General features: G+C 39.7%; 2 protein-coding genes across 3 annotated transcripts in view; one reads left to right on the top strand and one right to left on the bottom strand.

The window, feature by feature from the left end:
* LOC5506858 (solute carrier family 12 member 6) overlaps positions 1–4,942 on the bottom strand; it is a 30,810-nt gene extending 25,868 nt beyond the window's left edge. For both annotated transcript variants that reach the window (XM_048720436.1, XM_048720435.1), the window contains exons 1-6: positions 4,806–4,942; positions 4,479–4,543; positions 4,071–4,190; positions 1,645–1,791; positions 1,475–1,529; positions 738–868 (exon numbers count right to left, since the gene is read on the bottom strand). In XM_048720436.1, the coding sequence (XP_048576393.1) occupies positions 738–868; positions 1,475–1,529; positions 1,645–1,791; positions 4,071–4,190; positions 4,479–4,543; positions 4,806–4,923 (636 nt within the window). In that variant the 5' untranslated portion in view covers positions 4,924–4,942. The remainder of the gene's footprint in view (positions 1–737; positions 869–1,474; positions 1,530–1,644; positions 1,792–4,070; positions 4,191–4,478; positions 4,544–4,805) is intronic.
* A 202-nt stretch (positions 4,943–5,144) lies between these two features.
* LOC5506871 (TBC1 domain family member 31) overlaps positions 5,145–21,841 on the top strand; it is a 34,278-nt gene continuing 17,581 nt past the window's right edge. Inside the window, exons 1-19 of the mRNA XM_032375324.2 lie at positions 5,145–5,490; positions 5,960–6,115; positions 7,026–7,141; positions 8,441–8,619; positions 9,567–9,751; positions 10,534–10,663; positions 11,034–11,123; positions 11,362–11,472; positions 11,988–12,194; positions 12,437–12,516; positions 13,764–13,910; positions 14,328–14,461; positions 15,411–15,544; positions 16,090–16,269; positions 19,375–19,554; positions 19,977–20,029; positions 20,217–20,369; positions 21,075–21,210; positions 21,660–21,752. Coding sequence (XP_032231215.2) covers positions 5,417–5,490; positions 5,960–6,115; positions 7,026–7,141; positions 8,441–8,619; positions 9,567–9,751; positions 10,534–10,663; positions 11,034–11,123; positions 11,362–11,472; positions 11,988–12,194; positions 12,437–12,516; positions 13,764–13,910; positions 14,328–14,461; positions 15,411–15,544; positions 16,090–16,269; positions 19,375–19,554; positions 19,977–20,029; positions 20,217–20,369; positions 21,075–21,210; positions 21,660–21,752 — 2,538 coding nt within the window. The 5' untranslated portion in view covers positions 5,145–5,416. The remainder of the gene's footprint in view (positions 5,491–5,959; positions 6,116–7,025; positions 7,142–8,440; positions 8,620–9,566; positions 9,752–10,533; positions 10,664–11,033; positions 11,124–11,361; positions 11,473–11,987; positions 12,195–12,436; positions 12,517–13,763; positions 13,911–14,327; positions 14,462–15,410; positions 15,545–16,089; positions 16,270–19,374; positions 19,555–19,976; positions 20,030–20,216; positions 20,370–21,074; positions 21,211–21,659; positions 21,753–21,841) is intronic.

Below are 21,841 nucleotides of genomic sequence, written 5' to 3'. Positions count from 1 at the left end.
TTAACAAAATGTAAAAGGAATTACTGTATGCTTTTAACAAAATGTAACAAGGGTAACATTATAACACCAGAAACATACAGGGCGCGATGTAGGTCTGGAAACACAAGTGACAAAAGGAATTACTGTATGCTTTTAACAAAATGTAACAAGGGTAAGATTATAACAACAGAAACAAAGAGGGCTCAATGTAAGTCTGGAAAAAAAGTGACAAAAGGAATTACTGTATGCTTTTAACAAAATGTAACAAGGGTAAGATTATAGCACTTGAAACATAGAGGGCTCAATGTACGTCTGGAAAAAAAGTGACAAAAGGAACTACTGTATGCTTATATTAAAATTTAAGATTTTAAAACCAGCAAATGCAAAGATACAAATATTCCCACGCGGGAACTGGTCAAGTGGCCACTGGTGGCAATGCTACACATCAGTGTCCATGTCATTGGTGGCCAAGTTATACGGTGGACACATCCCCCCTCCGCCCATACACACACCCTACCACCACACATGCTATTTGGCAATGATTAAAAAACACAATAACTGACAAAATTGGGTGATGAAATATGTTCTTTACTGTAGCTTGTGGAAATTTGGCCATCCCACTACTTGACTAATTGATTGATTGACCGAAAAACTGGCCGACTGATTGAATGAGGAAGGGAGAAGAAAGAGAATAATTCTAACTCTTCAAACAATATCTGGGATTAGTATTGTCATCTTTAGGAAGGAACTTCACTTACTACTAGAATCTCAATAGCACCTAGAATATACATGGAGGAAGCGAATGTGGTTCCCAGGTAGAACAGAAGCCCCACAGCACCTCCAAACTCTGGCCCTAAGGCGCGGGATATCATGAAGTAGGAGCCTCCAGCTGCGAGAGACAAACATAAAACAAACAGTCAGTTGGGGAGCATGTTTAGTTAAGGACCTTAAGTATTATTCTTAGACCCGGTCCCCACGTCGTCCACGTCCAAACGCGAAAACGATGACCGAAAGCGGAATGATTTGAAAATGATCTCCAGAGTGGAACAATTTGAAAACAATACCATTTCAGTGCCATGGGGACGGAAGAAAACGGAACCTTCCGAAAACGATGCCGTGATATGTAACTCAGATCCCGTGAGTATGCATGTGCTGTAGAACTTGTTATCGTTTTCTAATCGTTTCTGCATTTTCGTGGGGACGGGTCGTATCAAAATGAAAACGCTTTGTGTGGACGCGGATCTTTTTGAAAACAGAACAAAAAGGTTGTGTTTTCAAACGAAAACGGATACTTGGGGACAGGGTCTTAGTTCCTATCAATCATTGCCATCATTACCATCTGCACTACAACAATTTTTACCATCATTACCATCACCACTATCATCATCACAATTATCATTTTTGTTATCTTTAATAATCTCCTGTACTCTTAATACCTATTTAAATGTGAACCACTCACACACCTAAGAAGGTACCATAGTAATTCTATGCTAACCTGGTACTACACCATTTGTTGCAACAGCGCTCATTGATATCGCAGTCAACATAGTCTATAAAAAATAACACAACATTTTGTTTGCAACCCAATTATCATTTGAAATATCATTTATGAATAATTTTATTTAAAAAAGAAATGATTCATAAAAAGATACCAAATTAACTTACGCAACAGCAACAGATGAAAACGATGAAGAATGCCTGAGTGACCCCTGCGATTCCCACGATCCATGACATTCGGATAAACAGGATTACACCAAATATGTTCTGTATGGTTGGCAAGTACACTCCCATAATTGTTCCCATCTTTTCAGACTGTAAAACATAAGGAATGGCGTGGATTATTTGATGGTACAGCAGATTTCCTGTATTAATTATAATACTTGCCAAACCAGTTTTTAATTGCTTATCAGAAATATCCTACAGTAGGAATACCTTAACAATAAGGAAAGGGGATTAACTTGAATCTGATCACAATCCAAAATGTACAGTACCAGGCCCTTAACCAGGGTTTATCTTGGGGGGGGGGGGGGGGTTAGAAATCCGAACAAGTGGACAGAATTTATTTTCCGGTGGGGGGGGGGGGGGGGGGGTACACTGGGGGCACGTGCCCTCCTCCCAATATTTTGAAAAATCATAAGGAAATGAACAGTAGGGGCGTGGCTGTGCCCCCCCAATATTTTCTTAATGTTTCTGTATTGTCCCCCCCCAATACTTTCTTATGTTTCTGTATTGTGCCCCCCCCCCAATACTTTCTTATGTTTCTGTATTGTGCCCCCCCCCCCAATACTTTCTTATGTTTCTGTATTGTGCCCCCCCCCCCCGCAATACTTTCTTATGTTTCTGTATTGTGCCCCCCCCAATATTTTCTTAATGTTTTTGTATTGTGCTCCCCCAATATTTCAAGGCGTGCTACGGCCCTGTCCAGGCATAAGAAATTGTACCCTCAATGACCGACTGAATTGAACTTCAATTGTTTTATTGATGACTTATGCTTTACCCTGGAGACCAGAGGCTCCGAGGGTTTTTCAAGCGAACCGAGATTTTTCGAGCGAAACGAGAGATTTTTCGATCGAAGCGAGAGTTTTTCGAGCGAAGCTAGAGTTTTTCGAGCAAAGCGAGAATTACGACGAGCGAAGCGAGGAGCCTCTGGGCGAACGAGGTCCTATTCAGGGTTCACTAATCGATTAATATGTCAGTTACAATTTAAATTGATAATCCCGGTCAAACTGGTTTCTTGTCTCTTGGCACATCGAGCTGCCAAAATGACATGTTTACACTCAGAATGAAGGAAAGGATGGCTGTTATCTGTTCCGATCTGTAATTACTGGAGGCGTAATTAATAATGTGCATGGATACTCACTAAGATCCGGCAGTATGAATACCTACAAACATATTTCTGTAACTAAACGCTTTGGTGACTTTGTTACTTATCGATTTCTGTAATAGTATAACGCTATATGTGCTGGCCCTTTGCCTTAATTCAGTCTGTAATACTGCCATGGCAATTGAATAAAACCCCTATCTATCTACCTATCTATCTATCTATCTGATGTGACCGTAGGGAAGGTATGTCTGGGAACTTGCTTCGAAGAGTTTCTGCCAAAGCAATAGCAAACTGTAGTAAAGATATACACTGTATTTGGATTGTTGCTGTGAACTCAAAACAAGACCGAGTCTCTCACGTTTCCGCTAACTGAAGAAGCCGGTTTCTGTATCACGTGAGAAAAATGTTCAAACAAACGATTTGTTATTTTGTAGCCAATCAGAGTGCTAGGGTCAAGATCTGACTCGAAAGGGATTAACTCAACAATAGACGACCGCAATACACCAGAGGCTGATGCCGCCAGCCCATTTGAACCCCCGCCCCCTAGCATGCAGGGAAAAGTGGATATTCAGCCTCTGGAACCCAGGGTACTTATGCTTTGACAATTGAACACAATTAATTAATCTCAAAAAAAGTTTTCCTAATTAAACTGAATCAAATCTTGTCTGTGATATCCTGCCATCAAGTGCAATCTTATAACAGCGGTGTAGCCAGGATTTTTAACAGAAGGGGGCCCAAGGGACTTTCAAGGCATTTTCTTCTGTATTTTAGATGTTGTCTCATACATTTACGGTATTTTTGGCTTCTAAAAGGGGGGCATCACATTTAATATTCTCACAACATGAAAGCTAATTTGTTTATAAGATCCAATTGATAATCATGCTTCTTCATTAATCATAACAGTTTAAAAATATTTTTTAATTCTGGACAAAAGATAATACAAACTCAAGAAATCATTATATTTTCAATAGTCAATATTGGTTTCATCGAAATCAAAAACGACAACTCTTTACAATCTCCACATACACTTTTTCTAGCTATACAAATATCACCGCAGAATGTCACTCAGAAGTGAATTATAGATTTATAGCACCTTGAAAACTATTCGAAAATGTGGGAGTTTTGTGGTCTCGCGTTCGACAATAAATAAGTAAGAGCTTTATAAATATTTAAGAAGAATAGTAACAATTAAGGGATACCATACTGCTACTGTACTTGTGTAAAAAAATACAAATACTGATGCCTTACAATCTATTTAGATGCTTACTTTGCTCTTTTTTTCTTTAATTTCTTCATCCTCTCGCTGCTGGGGAGCCGTAGGGACAACTTCGTACTTCGCCAAGGTCGACAAGAACGCAGACATTTTCGGTCTTTTCTGGATTTCATCCTTGTGAAAGAAACATGAATACAGTTTATAATAAACAAAGAGTGTGCGAAACCTTATGTTTGCAAGTTCTCGTTTGTGAAAATGTCACGCGAAATCCATCAGCTGTTTTCCCTAAATCTAAAGATCAGGAAAATTAATTAAAGCTATCAAAGAAGATACAGATGTAGCGAACAGAACTTTGGTTGTTAAAGATCGATATAACACCAGTCAGACATTTACTTTCACATAAACACGTAAGACAATGTGTGTAGTCAAGTTTTAGTAGTTGAGTTTAGATATGTTTCCTACCTCGTAAAGGGCCAAGTTTCCATCTTTAGTGATGAGCAAGTTTTCTGTGGCGGTCGCATTTGGACCTTCGAAATGATAAAAATAGTAATAAAGTATTCAAATAAAGACAAGAACAAAGACAATCCACGAGGGGTTGGCAAAATTCAAAGGGAAGAAAATGGTCAACCAAGTGTGGAGTGCGCGACGTGTGCAAAAAAACACAAATGATTTTACGCGATTGCAGTAACCCGAATCGGACCAACAACTAAACAAGACATCAGCAAAACTTAACGCTGAGAGGCCATGCATAAAGAGTTGACATACCACGATGCCAAGGGATTTACTCACTTGCCGGTTCAATTATTTCAACGTTGACATCGGAGGAAAAATCCACGCCGTTCTTGGGTCCATCGTCTGAGCCGGGCTCATGCTCTGACTTAGATACCTTGAATCGAACCTGTGACATCGAAAGGAAAGGATTGAACCACTTTGTTTTGGTCTGCGCTAGAGACTTCTTATCGATCAGGAACTTTTCGATCCCGTGAAAGCTTCACAACTCGACGCCACGGGACACGATCAAGCCGACAGCCTCTACTCGACAAAACCCCGCCCCACCCCGGAGGGGAGGGAGAACCTCGACTTCAGGAAACATCGCAAATTGCCCAAGAACTTCCTAGGAATAACAATATGTACCAAAGATATAAATTTCCCATTTTCACTAAAAATGTATCTAAAAAAACTGTTTTTGATTGGTAGCATGTAACTGTATTTCTCTTCCCTCCCCTTACCCTTACCGGAGATTCATTACAAGTTTGGTTAGGAGACTGGGGCCGATAACAGGCCAGGCCACTCAGGAATACAAAAAATGGCGGGACGATTTTTCGAGTTGAAGATTGAGACGGAAAAAATGGTTTTATTTTATTTTATTATAAAGCATTAGGGAGTATGAACAAATCTCCATGGATATCTTAGATGTACAAAGCAAAGAGTCGGGCAAGCTATGGCAGCGGAAACCTTCGCCATCTGAAAATGGGTAAGGACTGAAAACTCTAGAATTCCATAAACTACAGAAACAACAACAAACGCGAACGAGGAAGAAATGATAGAGTAGTTCGTGTGTTGTCGGCATGTCCTAACCCCACGGGCCAATGCATTCGTTACTCAATATCAAACATTTTTAAGTTATAAAATATGGAATGGTTTTAACACAATTAGTGATAAGTTATACACATCAACCTTATTTGTAAAAAAATTAATTCATAGAGGCGTTGGTTAACTTCAGCGATGCCAGCAACTGTAACTTTTATTACTTACTTACAGTATTCCTGAATTTAAAACAATACAAAATTGGTACAATAATCATATAATTTTACCAATTGTACTGTTTGAAAAATAGATCTAGCTGCAAGTTATTATGCAATACAAAACACATGACATATTAAAAATAGAAAGAGTCTTTAAAAGTGGTATGAGTTAAATTATTATTTTTTACTGTTTCTCAGGTTGTTGCTGAGTATATGCCATACAACATCAAATGCCTTCTCACTCCAAGGCAGGAACATCAGATTTCTTCACGCAGCCTTTAACACGCTGGGAGAGGCCGTTGTGGCAGGTGACCACCAAGGGAACCTGTATTTATTTGATCTTGGCAAGAACAAGTACGTGTCTGCAATAGGGACAGTCAGGGGTTTCATTAGGCCCCGGCGGCCGGTGGAAGCGCTGGCTATTTTCCACTGAGCGCCTGCTACTTTTTTTAAAAAGTTGACTTAAGTCCACCCCCTACTTATCAATCTCCATCACCTACTCTGAAAGTTAATGAAAGCCCTGAGGAAGCTGCAGAGCTTAGATTCAGTTCCCTTGGTGCATATGCACATAAAGAAAACTCTTGCAATTTTCAAAGATACTGTATGTGGCACTAAAAAATGAGAAGCACTTTGTTTTAAACACAAACACTCGTTTTAAAAGTGATAGCTCTGCCCCTTTTTTCGTAAGCTCTTGCGCAAGTTATCGTCATTCACAGCAAGACTTCATTGAGTGTGGACCTCTGGAACTGCCAGAAGAAAATATAGCAAAAAATTCAGACGTACAGCAAAGTACCACACCTTTAAAGTACAAAAGAATGTTAAAGAAGTATCAGGCATATTCGGAAAGTATTTGGAGTCAATTCTCTACAAAAACAAGAACAAAAATTGTCATTGAGATATCAAAGACAGCGCGCGCTTATTTGAATTGAAAAATAAAATTAAAAAACATCATGTGCACGCTTATTTGAAATGGCGTCATTCAGGTGCGTGCATGGACAAACAACAAGTTTGCAAAATAAATAGACTGTGTTCACTTCAATAGTGTGTTTTCGGCCAATTTTGAACTCTATTATAGCTCTCTGGCTTCTCTCTACAGAGCTTCGCACTTAGTGAAGTCAGATGACGAATTACAGCTTGTCTAAGGCAAGGCCCTTTTTATAGTGTGGGTTTGTGTTGAAAAAAATTATTTTCCTACATACAATATACTTTTTTTTTTAATTTCTACTTTTGTTTGAAATCTTTGATTACAGTATTTGCTTCTCAGGTTCTCTTTGGTTCAAAAGACTGGCACACCATCCACTGCGATAGCCTTCTCACTACGTAGGAAGAATGAGGTGCTAGTTGCATTGGCTGACCACTCTCTTAGGTGCTATGATGTTGGTGAGTTGTCAGGCAACAAAGGTCTACTTATACTGTACTCCCTGATCTACTGTATTGTATTTGGTGAAACTATCATACTGTACATAAGCCAGAGTCTTGTTAGTTTGTTAGCTGGATGAATATCCATGAGTTTGCATTTCACTTCAACAACATACTGTATACTGTTTATTATCATTGATGAAACTCACAATATTCCATAGAGTCTTGTGAGCTTGTATACTGTGTTAAATTGGTATTGATGAAACTCATGATATTCCAAACAGTCTTGTGAACACTGTTAATTAGTATTGATGAAACTCATGATATTCCAAACAGTCTTGTGAACACTGTTAATTAGTATTGATGAAACTCATGATATTCCAAACAGTCTTGTGAACACTGTTAATTAGTATTGATGAAACTCATGATATTCCAAACAGTCTTGTGAACACTGTTAATTAGTATTGATGAAACTCATGATATTCCAAACAGTCTTGTGAACACTGTTAATTAGTATTGATGAAACTCATGATATTCCATACAGTCTTGTGAACACTGTTAATTAGTATGAAACTCATGAAATTCCAAACAGTGTTGTGAACACTGTTAATTAGTATTGATGAAACTCATGAAATTCCAAACAGTCTTGTGAACACTGTTAATTAGTATTGATGAAACTCATGATATTCCAAACAGTCTTGTGAACACTGTTAATTAGTATTGATGAAACTCATGATATTCCATACAGTCTTGTGAACACTGTTAATTAGTATGAAACTCATGAAATTCCAAACAGTGTTGTGAACACTGTTAATTAGTATTGATGAAACTCATGAAATTCCAAACAGTCTTGTGAACACTGTTAATTAGTATTGATGAAACTCATGATATTCCAAACAGTCTTGTGAACACTGTTAATTAGTATTGATGAAACTTATGAAATTCCATAAGACTGTTGTAAGCTTGTAAGATTTCAACAACATACTGTATACTGTTAAACAGTATTGATGAAACTTGTGATATTCCATAGAGTCCTGTGAGCTTGTATACTGTTAAACAGTATTGATGAAACTTGTGATATTCCATAGAGTCCTGTGAGCTTGTATACTGTTAAACAGTATTGATGAAACTTGTGATATTCCATAGAGTCCTGTGAGCTTGTATACTGTTAATCAGTATTGATGAAACTCGTGATATTCCATAGAGTCCTGTGAGCTTGTATACTGTAAATCAGTATTGATGAAACTCGTGATATTCCATAGAGTCCTGTGAGCTTGTATACTGTAAATCAGTATTGATGAAACTCGTTATATTCCATAGAGTCCTGTGAGCTTGTAAGCTGGATGAAAGGTCATGAGTCTGCAGTTCACTGCATTTCTGTGCATGCAAGTGGTCGCTATGCCTTGACGTCTTCAAATACAGTCATACAACTCTGGGATCTGGACACTTTTACCAGGAAGCGCACACTGAATGGTGCACAGACTGTTGGCATTCAACAGGTTGGTCTGTCTGCCTATCCATCTTCATGTACATCTAGTCAGACAGTATGTCTGATTGACCGGTCTTCATCTGTTTGTCTGTATGTTTTCCCATCTCTCTGTCCATTGTTGTCTCTCAAAACGTCTTGTGGTATCAGTACCTTCTTTTCTGTCATCTGTTGGTGCGATGTCTGTCTGTGTCCTTCTGTCTGATGACCTTTTATCTAGGCTAGATGTCTGTCTGTCTGTCCTTCTGTCTGATGACCTTTTATCTAGGCTAGATGTCTGTCTGTCTGTGTCCTTCTGTCTGATGACCTTTATCTAGGCTCGATGTCTGTCTGGCTGTGTCCTTCTGTCTGATGACCTCGATGTCTGTCTGACTGTGTCCTTCTGTCTGATGACCTCGATGTCTGTCTGGCTGTGTCCTTCTGTCTGATCACCTCGATGTCTGTCTGACTGTGTCCTTCTGTCTGATGACCTCGATGTCTGTCTGGCTGTGTCCTTCTGTCTGATGACCTCGATGTCTGTCTGTCTGTGTCCTTCTGTCTGATGACCTCGATGTCTGTCTGGCTGTGTCCTTCTGTCTGATCACCTCGATGTCTGTCTGGCTGTGTCCTTCTGTCTGATCACCTCGATGTCTGTCTGGCTGTGTCCTTCTGTCTGATGACCTCGATGTCTGTCTGGCTGTGTCCTTCTGTCTGATGACCTCGATGTCTGTCTGGCTGTGTCCTTCTGTCTGATGACCTCGATGTCTGTCTGTCTGTGTCCTTCTTTCTGATGACCTCGATGTCTGTCTGGCTGTGTCCTTCTGTCTGATCACCTCGATGTCTGTCTGTCTGTCTAGTTACGTGACTTGATTTAGACACATTAAGTGACCTGATTTATTTTCAAGATTACTGTGTTTTCTAGTTCGTCTACAGTAGTTAGTAGTAACAATAAGTTGACGACGTATTTGTTTATTTTTCTAGGGTTTGTTTCTGCCCCTGAGTAACACAATTGTGACCTGCTTCAAAGATGACAGTATCTTTGCCTGGGACTCTGAGAGCCTGCAGTGCAAGTACCAGCTGCCAGTTCCACCAGAGGACGCCAAGACACCCCATTACCGCACCCTGGCCGTGCCAAGGGATGGCAGACTTCTAGTGGCTGGTGGAAGGTTTGTCAACAATAACAAAAGTTTACTGTAAAGATAGTTCTGAATAATGGTGAGAAGTGCTTGGTTTTTACAGTATAGTATACAACTGTTTCACAAAATGGTATTTGTCATTTGAGGCAAAATTGCAGAGATTACAGTAAGCACTACAGGACCTGTTATTAGTGTAATCCTGCTTTGAATGTTAAACTAGTTGCATACTTCCAGCTGGAGCATGTGGCAGGGTTCAAAATATTTTTTTTATCTGCTAGATTTTGCCGGCTTTTGGATTTTGGTGGAAAAAAAGCCTGCATACTAAAAATATGAAAAGGGGATACAGAAAAAATGAGCCGGCAATAACCAGAAAGCAGCCGGCTATCGTCGGCAGCCGGCGGCTATTTTGAACCCTGTGTGGTGTGTTGTGGTCCCCCTTCTCTTATCAGGGGTGTACCCAGGAGTTCCATTTAAGTCTGCTGATCCAACATAGGATATTCATATCAGACGCAAACTTAATCTGCTTGAATCCCCCCCCTCCATCCAAGCCTTATTCTGCCTTAGGCTTACCGTGATCTAATACACACAGGGGGCATTTATTAAATTTTGATGGTGCAAGGGGTGTTCATTAGGAAGAGTTGTTTATTAGAGAGAGGTGTTTGTAAAAGGGGTGTTCAATACAAATGTGTAACCTTAAAGGGGGCATTCATTAAATAGGAGGAGTTTTCTAGGTAGGGGCCGTTTATTACTGTAGATCATTTACAGTAAAGTCTTACAGTATTGTGCTTATTACATATCATATTACTCTCAAGATCCAGGTTCCTGCATGTTTGGAGCCTTGAGAACAAGCGGCTGCTGCATATCATCCAACTCCCTGCTAAGGTCAGGGTGGTCAAACAAGCTGAGTTCATCTCAAGCAGCTTTGATGGTGGATCTAGCCAGGTATAGTACAGCAGTACGTAGAACCCTATTTAATATTAAGGACATCTTTGGTATTCAAACTGTCCTTACAGTATCTCACTTGAACCCTGTTAATGAGAACATCTATGGTTCCCTAAAACTTTCTTCATCAACAGGATGATTTTATTCCGGGGATTAGATTTTAGAAAAAAGTGGCCACTAAAAAGAGGCCAATTAGTAAGTTGTAAAGAGAACAAATGAAACTAGAAACAATGTACAGTATGTATAGTACAGTGAGTCTCAATGAAATGTCTTTTTAAAACACCTTTTTCTTTTAATTTCTGTAAACCAGTATTAATTTCAATTCACGTTTTTTCACTAGTAGATGTTTCATGCAATAATTTTGTTTTAGACCGTTGGTGTGCTTGCACAAGATGGAGTTCTGCGGTTCATTGATATCCACTCCTGCAAAATGCTATCAGACATAGGAGGCCAAGACCAGGCAAGTACCACCAATTTTCCTAAGAGGACTTACAAGCAATGGAATTCTGATGCATACAAGTGATCTTGAAAATATTGGATCTTGGAAATGGTAGCCTTGTAAGCAAAATAAGGAACAGCAGAAAAAGGTTACCCCTATAAAAAAAACATAAGAGGGTTAATGACAATATGATGCAATTTCCACACATTTTATGCACTTTCATAATTTTATTTGAAAAATCTACAATCTTTTTTTCTAGATGATCAACCGCTTTGTGTTTAGCCCTAGTGGACGGTACATTGCCGCTGTTATGGACAGTGGTGCAATTAACATTTACAGTGTCCCAGCCCTCAATCAGCAGTTAACCAAGGTAGATTTTGACTAAAATATTGAACCGCAGAGTTTGCATCTTATATTAGCTTGACAAACAGGAAGTTCTGAATTTTATTGATTCATAAGATAAAACACATATCATATTATATTAATGGTGATAAGATACATTAGCATAATCTTATAATTACAGTATATGTTGCAGTTTTGAAGTTAACATCATACGAATTTATGGAAAATTTAACTATGTATTTATAAATATTGATTGTTCTGTTTTGACCCTAGGTAATAAACATTTTTTTCTATGTAAATTGTTGGCTGTATGTTTAGGTTGCCGTAGATACTGTATAGTAGAGAGGATCGCCATCTATGGATAAAGTTTGGAAAATTTATATAATGAAATTTACATCAATATATCTTGTTTTTCTATAAATATTTCAAAATATTCAATTCAGTATACCATGCCTGGAAATAACTGTACCAGAAGCCAGAAAAAAAAAACAGATTTTTTGAGAAAGCAATGTTAACATTGTTCCTTTTTTTTCCATTTTAAAGCCCCCGCTCCCTACTGTCAAGGAGGTTGTGGATCTCCGTCCAGCATCTCGTAGCAGCGTCAAGACGTCAGTGTCTTTGCCAGGGGCTCTGAAGGACAAGAATGTTATTGTTAGAACTCTACCAAGAAAAGGCTGTCGCAAGAGTGAAGGGGCATCTGTGGGAACTGATGAGTCTCAAGAATGGCCTGTAGCTGACTCTGGCCTAGAGGTGAGATCTGAAATAACTGAATCCTAAAGATATGTATCGTGACAACACTGCAAAGTAAGCAAAGGGGCAGGGGATTGCACAACAGGACAAATTATTATTATCGTTATCACTATCATTATTATTATAATTATCATTGTTATCATTATTATTATCGTTATAATTATCATTATCATCATCATCATCATCATCATCATCATCATCATCCTCATCCTTATCATTATAATTATTATTATCAACACCAGAGTGAGTTGCCAGAGGGACTCAATAGGAACCGCCTACTCTCCATCCTTAAAGGCTATGGTGAATATCCTGCAAAATACAGGTACAAAATGCACTGACCACACCTACACATTAGGGAAAGAAGTCTGTATTAGCAAAGGGAAGGGTTCCAAGAGTCTACTGGTACAGTAGCTCAACATGCTAAAGGTGAAAATCTTGCAAGTCCACCTAATTATGCTATTACTCATATATTTGTAATGCCTAGTGCACACTAGTGACATAGCGACATGGGCGCACACACTCTTTTAAGCCCGACATAACGACATGGACAATATGTTTATGTCGTTATGTTGGGCTTATGTCAAAATGTCAAACCATTCAGACTTGATCATATGAACATAACGGTGCATGTGCCTATGTTATTATGACATTATGCCATTAGTGTGCACCAGGCATAATAATCAAGGTCATCCTTATCTATTTATTTTTATGTTGATTACCACTAATATCATGCTGCGTCATACCTCCCCTGTTGTCATAGTAACACCTTTTTTCATATTACCCCTGTTGCCACAGTAACACCATTTTTCATACCTCCCCTGTTGCCATAGTTACCCCATTTTTCATACCTCCCTTGTTGTCATAGTAACACAATTTTTTCATACCTCCCCTGTTGCCATAATAACACCATTTTTCATACCTCCCCTGTTGCCATAATAACACCATTTTTCATACCTCCCCTGTTGCCATAATAACACCATTTTTCATACCTCCCCTGTTGCCATAATAACACCATTTTTCATACCTCCCCTGTTGCCATAATAACACCATTTTTCATACCTCCCCTGTTGCCATAATAACACCATTTTTCATACCTCCCCTGTTGCCATAATAACACCATTTTTCATACCTCCCCTGTTGCCATAATAACACCATTTTTCATACCTCCCCTGTTGCCATAATAACACCATTTTTCATACCTCCCCTGTTGCCATAATAACACCATTTTTCATACCTCCCCTGTTGCCATAATAACACCATTTTTCATATTACCCCTGTTGCCATAATAACACCATTTTTCATATTACCCCTGTTGCCACAGTAGCACTATTTTTCATACCTCTTCTGTTTCCATAGTAACACCATTTTCCATAACTCCCCTGTTGCCATAGTTACCCCATTTTTCATACCTCCCTTGTTGTCATAGTAACACCATTTTTCAAATTACCCCCATTGCCATATTTAACACCACTTGTCATAACACCCCATGTAATTTAATTGGATGTTTTCTACCCCTGATACTTCCTTTTGCCATAGTAACAACATGGTTAACATCACGTTATGCTATAGGATGTTCATCTGGCGGTCGTTGCTGAAGCTTCCAGAGAATCACTCGGCCTACAGCAGCCTTGTGGACAAGGGAGTGCATAGTGCGCATGTGCGCATCCACGAGGAGTACCCCATCAAGAGCCGCAAGTTGCTGCGAGTGCTACAGAGGTAACCTATGCAGTAGAACGGCAAAGTTTTGTTATACAGGATATAAATACTTGTACTATTTGTTATAATATTTGCTGAGAGGTAGCTTAGATTGACAGTTTGAAGAATAAAATGATTATAAACTGATAGATGTACCTATTTCATTTTGTCCCTATAAGCGCAGGACTCTATTGGCACAGAGACAGCGGTCTGGGATCTACTTTGCTGTAGCATCTCTTAGCTGCTGCTCATGTTCACAGGACTCTATCGGCGCTGGTGCATTGGTTAGGGATACTCCTCTCGATCACATTTATAATATCTATGCTGCTACAGTATACTATTCACAGAGTCCTATGCAGGCCTTTTTCGGCGCTGGCGCATTAGTCTGGGGTACTCCTCTAAATCGCATTTATAACATCTATGCTGTTATGTTCACAGGACTCTATCGGCACTGGCACATTGGTCTGGCATTTTCGGTGAGGTGGATTACCTTCCCATGATGGTGTTCCCATTTGTCAAGCTTTTCCAGAACAACCAGCTCATTTGCTTCGAGATGGTTTCCTGTGTGCTCAGTAAGTGTAATACAGATCCAATACAAATAGAATCAAAAAGCCCAAACTGTCGTGATATCGTACCAGAACAATGAATACAATACACCAAAAACTGGAATTCGACTCTGCCAAATTTTTGTCTTTAATAAGACTTCTTCAATACATATACTATAGCTCTTTCATAACTGAGTGCATCCGATAGTGCGAGGTTTTTTAGTTTCTTGCAAGACCGTCACATTGGATTCGATCTTGTTTTATAAACCCGCCACACCCAAATTATATTGCCGTATGCAGAGGCAACCACTATATACTACTCATGTATGACCACAGCATAGGAGAAATTGTTAGTGTTTGTGGGAGGAATACAAGAGAACCTAGGAAAGGTCTCTCGGGGAAGAAGAGCGAGAAGCTACTAACTCAACTCGCGTCGGTCAATAATTCCAGAATATGAAAGATACTGATTTATAATTAGCCAACGCTCTTACCAGTCTCCAAATATGGTTTTTTTCCGAAAATGATGACGCGATGCCCCATGCCTTTATTTAATCCTTTTTGATACAGCGCCTGGTGAGTAAATTAGCAGCAAAAAGACGATAAAAGCTATGACGAGAGCGAAAAAAAATGTGTTTGCTCTTGGCGATCAATTCCAAACTAGTTGCAATGGAATAGCAAGTAATTATTAGAAACATGAAAATAATCTAAGGACATTTCTTCTAACATGTCATTGATTGACTGTGAAACTTGGCGTTTGTTTGGTGGAAAACGGATGAGATGTATCAGACCGAATATTTTCACGTGCTTCTAATGAATTCGGAATCCAGTTCCTTTGTTTTAGCCGTCGTCGTCCACGTTGCCACTGTCACTGTCTTTAGTTGATCGGTGTCGGTTAATGTACGTTGCGAATCTTCTCGTGAACGTGCAGCGTGTCCCCATATCTTTCTTTGTTTTTTTTTTACCCGTTTTGTTTCAGTTAATTGGTGTCAGCACTGGTTTGAATACTTCCCGAACCCTCCCGTGAACGTACTGGGAATGGTGGAGAACACCCTCTCTCACCACGACAAGACCCTCATGAACCATTTCATCAAGCACAAAGTCACCACACAGGTAAATGCCAATCGAACCCCATCCATAGACCTATTATAGGTGTACGTGATGCCAATCACGCAAAGCACATAGCTATTTACAACTGGGACTTTGAATTCTTCGCCTTCTCCGATTATACATAGGGGTTACTGGCTTATGTTAAGCGAAGATGCGCATAGGCTCACACGCTTTGAGTGTTAACTTCTGAGGACAGACATTTACAGAATTTCATAAAAATTTGTTTGAAAATCTTGATATAATCTATTCAAAAGGCCGATAAGTACATATATTTTATGTATGCATATCAACGAACATGCATTTAAACTGATTAAAAGAATGACAACAAAATATGCACTTGCACCCTTTGCGCAAAATCCTCTTATCTTAGTGTAAACAAAGAAACGCTCCCATATATGCAGTCGCCTACACAGGGGGTTCCCAAAAATATTTATCGAACATATTATATATATACTCAATGAAGAGGCAACCAGGTTTTCTAAGCACCTTTATTTCAACTTCATTTAGAGTTCTTCAACTACATTCTAGTTGTGTTTTGCGGTTTGCAGCTCTATGCTTGGCCGCTCCTGCAATCTCTGCTATCAGAGGTGCTCACCAAAGAGGAATGGCTTCGCGTGTGGGACAATGCGTTCTCCTGCCATCCCTCCTATCTCCTGATGGTGGTGGTGGCTTACATCATGGCTTCCCGAAAGGCCCTGCTACAATGCACTGAGAAGCAGGACTTTGAGGTAAAATTGTCAATAAACCATAATGTCACTTCACATCAAACTTCACATGTTGTCAAACCATACCATAATACCATAGCCTTACCATAACACTACCTTACCATAACACTACCTTACCATAACCACACCGGATTATAACAAGGGGGAAGGACACCTCTTTCCGGCATGAATTGCTAATAGAGACATTTAGCATCGCGTTTTTAGAATCAACCGCAAACGGCAAACCGCGGTTAGCCGTTACCGATTTGCGGCTTGGCGTACATGGATAAAACGTAGTTTATCACATTTGGCGGGAAATGTGGCATTTGGCGGAAAAAAGTGCAAAACATGTGCTCGAATTCAACCGAGCCAAAAAGTATTAGTAATTTTGCAAATTGTTAATGAAAATATATTATTTCAAGAGTCAAATGATTAAGAACTAGTTCTTGGTCTCAAACGTGAGTTCATAGAATATTTGAGGGGAAAACTGCTGAGGTAAAACATTTACCGCTAGACGGTGCTCCTGAGGTCAAAACGCGAACCGCAGACTGCAAACTTGACCGCAAGGTCTTGTCACGTGACACCCAGAGGTTTGACGTTTGCCGTTTCCGAGAAAAAACGCGGTGCTAAATGTCTCTAATGACGTATACAGTATTTTCAACGGCTCCGCCACCTCGAATGCGTCATTTGACCAAGGACACTGCAGAGAAACGATCTCTGCGAGCTTATTCGAAAAGTCGAATAATTCAGTTTATTTGTTTGCCATAATTACAATTTGACTACATACAATAACTACAGGGAAAAATGGCAAAGTGAGGGGCTCACAGAAAAACCAGGGCTTATGCGAGTCATGAGCTTCCCGATAATATAAAGATTTACGAACGACAAATCAGCGTGCTAAGCGCAACAAACAATCACGGAACGATACAGCACTTATTAAACGGGGGAACAATAAAATATAATTCTACTATGGTCTCCTTTTCTGAGGTCTCTTATGAACTGTTTGCTTGTCCCTTTCAGGCCTGTCAGTAAAATTCTTTAAATTTAAAATAAAAACAGTAAAAGACAACTAAAGTATAATTTTGGGTGCTGACACAGATCAGTCTATCGGAGGTAATCCGACTTCGACGGGAGCCAAAAAAAAAGCCAATTTTGAACGTCGCAAAAAATGATCAAAACGTGGAGTAACATGTAGTAATAGCTATAACCAATATTCCTTTGCTATAAAATGGCCAGATCAAGTAAAAATACAGGGTGTTACTCCATTGTTTTCCCCTTTGGAATATTTTTTTCCAAAAACCCTGACGAGCGCAAAACATAGATGTAAATTACAAAAATAAAATACAAGCCTTCAAAAGGCGCAGATCTTGCAAACCAATAAATGATAGACAGAACATAAGGTAAATATTACAGCAGATAGCGTTACTTACCTTTGGAAGCTTTCTGAGAGAAGCTCGAAGCTCTCAAACGCACGCTACGATCCCTCCGCTTCTCAGTTTATTTCGCTTAGAAGTGTGAAATTTATAGCGAAAGGCACGACGGGAAGGGTGTCCTCCCTCCCTTGACTATAACAATACTTTACCATAACCATACCGGTCTATACCATACATTTGCTATTCCATAACAATACCTTACCATAACAATGCCTGACTATGACAAACTATAACCATACAATACCTTACCATAACCATACCGGTCTATACCATACATTAACCATTCCATAACAATACCATACCATAACAATGCCTGACTATACCATACATTAACCATTCCATAACAATACCTTACCATAACAATGCCTGACTATACCATACATTAACCATTTCATAACAATATCTTACCATAACCATACCGGTCTATACCATACATTAACCATTCCATAACAATACCTTACTATAACAATGCCTGACTATACCACACATTAACCATTCCATAAAAATACCTTACCATTACTATACCGGTCTATACCATACATTAACCATTCCATAACAATACCTTACCATAACAATGCCTGACTATACCATACATTAACCATTCCATAACAATACCTTACCATAACCATACCGGTCTATACCATACATTAACCATTCCATAACAATACCTTACCATAACCATACCGGTCTATACCATACATTAACCATTCCATAAGGATACCTTACCATAACAATGCCTGACTATGACATACTGTACTATAAGCATGCAATACCTTACCATAACCATACCGGTCTATACCATACATTACCCATTCCATAACAATACCTTACCATAACAATGCCTGACTATGACATACTATAACAATACAATACCTTACCATACAATACCTTACCATACAATACCTTACCATAACCATACCGGTCTATACCATACATTAACCATCCCATAACAATACCTTACCATAACAATGCCTGACTATGACATACTATAACCATACAATACCTTACCATAACCATACCTTACCTTGCCTCACCTATACCTTAACTCACCTCACCTTACATAATCTCACCTTAACTCACCTCACCTTACATAATCTTACCTTAACTCACCTCACCTTAACGTGCCTTATCTCATGTTACTTTGCCTTACCTCACCTTACATAATCTTACCTTAACTCACCTAACCTTAACGTGCCTTATCTCATGTTACTTTGCCTCACTTTACCTTACATAATCTTACCTTAACTCACCTCACCTTAACGTGCCTTATCTCATGTTACTTTGCCTCACCTCACCTTACATAATCTTACCTTAACTCACCTAACCTTAACGTGCCTTATCTCGTGTTACTTTGCCTCACCTCACCTTACATAATCTTACCTTAACTCACCTAACCTTAACGTACCTTATCTCATGTTACTTTGCCTCACCTTACCTTACACAATCTTACCTTAACTCACCTCACCTTAACGTACCTTATCTCATGTTACTTTGCCTCACCTTACCTCACCTCACCTCACCTCACCTCACCTCACCTTACTTCACCTCACCTCACCTCACCTTACCTTACCTTACCTTACCTTACCTTACCTTGATTCACCACACCTCACCTTACCTTAACTTGCCTCATCTCCGTGGCTCATCTAACCCTGCCTTAAAATTGTCTAAAGCCCCTTTCTCGTAATTATCCATGCAGTATTTCTTCCATAATCGCAATGCTGTGGATGTTGGCATGGTTGTGCGAGAAGCGTACCGTCTGCAGGATACAACTCCAGCGGACATACATCCTAAGCGCATGCTCGATGCCTTTGTTCCTCTGACCAAAGGACAGTACCCCGTGTTCAACAAGTACCCAAAATTCGTCGTCGATTATCAGGTAACAGTAATCAGGAAAGAACTAATAAATGTATCACAACAACCAATCAACAAACATCATCGAAGCCTCTTAACTGAAAGAGTAACAACATTAGAATAAATAAAACATACAGTACGACTTTCTTTGTGTTTATTTGTCTCCCTATTTCGCCAGGCCTACACAGACCACCTTGTCTGTTGTCTTTCTAGTCATACCACACACCATAGAAAGTGCTTTTAGCAGACACACTTACCCTTTGGAAAAAAACACAAACAATAGCAGCAACTGTACTGTCAGTTGTATTTGTATCATACATACTTGTCCTATTGTTGCATATCTTCAGTTTGTATCGTACATACTTGTCCTATAGTAGCATATCTACAGTTTGTAGATTCTGAATTAGTTTCAAAGATAGCGGGTTTTTATCTGCCTTCCCCTCCAAGGTTCAGGAAAGAGAGCGTATACGACAAGAGGAACTGGAGTACCTGCGACAGAGGTAAAAAAACATTCTGTTACAAATAATATGATTTGAGATGTAAGAGGGCGTATTATGATGATGACGAGTATCTGCGACAGAGGTAAAAAGACTCTGTTATAAACAATACGATTTGAAATACGAAAGGGCGTATTATGATGATGATGATCACGATATGATGGTGATTCCTATTACTATAATATCGTAGGCAGCTTGCGCGTGAGCTGAAAGCACAGGGAGACCAGCGCAAGCTGGAGGAGGAGGCATTCTACCGCCAGCAAGACCTGGTGATGAGTGCTGAAGAGCAGAGAAGAAAGATGATCGCAGAAGAAGAGAGAAAGCTTACTGATCAGCGTGCCAGGTCTGTTACTGAGCAGCAGAATACCGTCAAACTTATCCAACTTGCCGGGCCAAGTCGCTTTGTTTTAAGGTCGAGCCATTAAGAGACCTTGAGGGCTGGATGCGAAAGGGGGCCCAAAAATACTTTCAAAGGGGACTTGAATGTTTAAAAGTTAAATACACAAAGGAAGACCTGAACATAATTGGTCTCAAATCAATTGAATAATTAGTAATTTGTGGTCCCATAGTTCTGGCTAGCAGTGCAACAGCCCATTAGGCTGCGAGAATTAAAGTTTTGGTTGACACAATGTTCATAAATGGGAGAATTTTCCGTTGTATTCTGATGCCCACTGAAGCCGAGGCTGTCGCTGCATTCACGAGTTTTAGCGCCTATGTCAGGCGGGCACATTGGAATTCGGAACTGGACTATCACATGTCAAATAGAAAGCACATTCTTCGCGTTTCTCTCCATTTCGGTCTACATCACATGGCTGTCAAAGTGACCACGGTAGCTCGCGTTGCACGGTAACACTGCGGGGCACGTATTGGTCCGTCGTATTATCGGTTCTCTTCCTTCCCTCTTTCTTGACACGATGTTAGATGTTTGGTGGTTTGGCAAAGTGTGTATCAGAACACGAAGGACTACTTATGAACTTTTATCCCATGATCTTTCATTACTTATGAACTCTTATCCCATTATTCTTCATTGCCATGACCCTCGTTGCAGACTACAAGCCATGAAGCGTGAGGTGCATCTGCGAGAATTACAACTGCTAGACGCTGCGCGTAGGCGCCACCTTCACCATCAGCAGGTTCAGCGTGAAGCGGAGCTACGACGACTAGACGACGAGATCGAGAGAAAGGTTAGTTTATATTTATTTAGTGAGGCAGAGCTACGACGACTTGACGACGAGATCGAGATATGTGCTAAAACTAAGCTAAAACTACTAACTATACTAAAAAGCCTATGGAATAGATGCTTTATGTGACTTGGTGATGAGCGGGAGTGTCAACTGGCGGTGCAAATGGCCTTTTACAATACATCTAGCTGTAAACACGGCCATCATACATCAGACGAAGGGCTAACGCTCGAAACGTCAGCGAAAGACAAAGTCGTTATACAGAAAACAGGCATTTCAACAGCCGTCTGCTTCGATGTAGCTTGTGTTATTATTAATGTTGTTGCAAACAATGAAGGGAGACAATCTTAAGCTTTGGGCTAAGTATTTTGACAATCATCTTGACTCCCGTTTTGGTGCTACATTACAGCTCCTTCAGCACTTGTTCTATTGTATTCATTACCATCTTCCAGGCGCTATTAAGAGAACAGGAGACTCAAGCGGCCGTAGAGGATGCTGAAATCAAAGCTTTAGAGCTGCAGGCCCAGAAAGAAATGCTACAACAGGTAATGAATGAGTACACCCTGCGTTACTGTTTATAAGAGCTGTCGCTGAAGATGGTACCACCGGCGAGTATCCCTTGCGGTTACCCCAA

The sequence above is a fragment of the Nematostella vectensis genome, chromosome 13 (assembly GCF_932526225.1).
Source record: "Nematostella vectensis chromosome 13, jaNemVect1.1, whole genome shotgun sequence".
Classification (NCBI taxonomy): Eukaryota; Metazoa; Cnidaria; class Anthozoa; order Actiniaria; family Edwardsiidae; genus Nematostella; species Nematostella vectensis.
The sequence above is the reverse complement of the archived record's forward strand: the minus strand, read 5'-3'. Positions and strand labels throughout refer to the sequence as shown.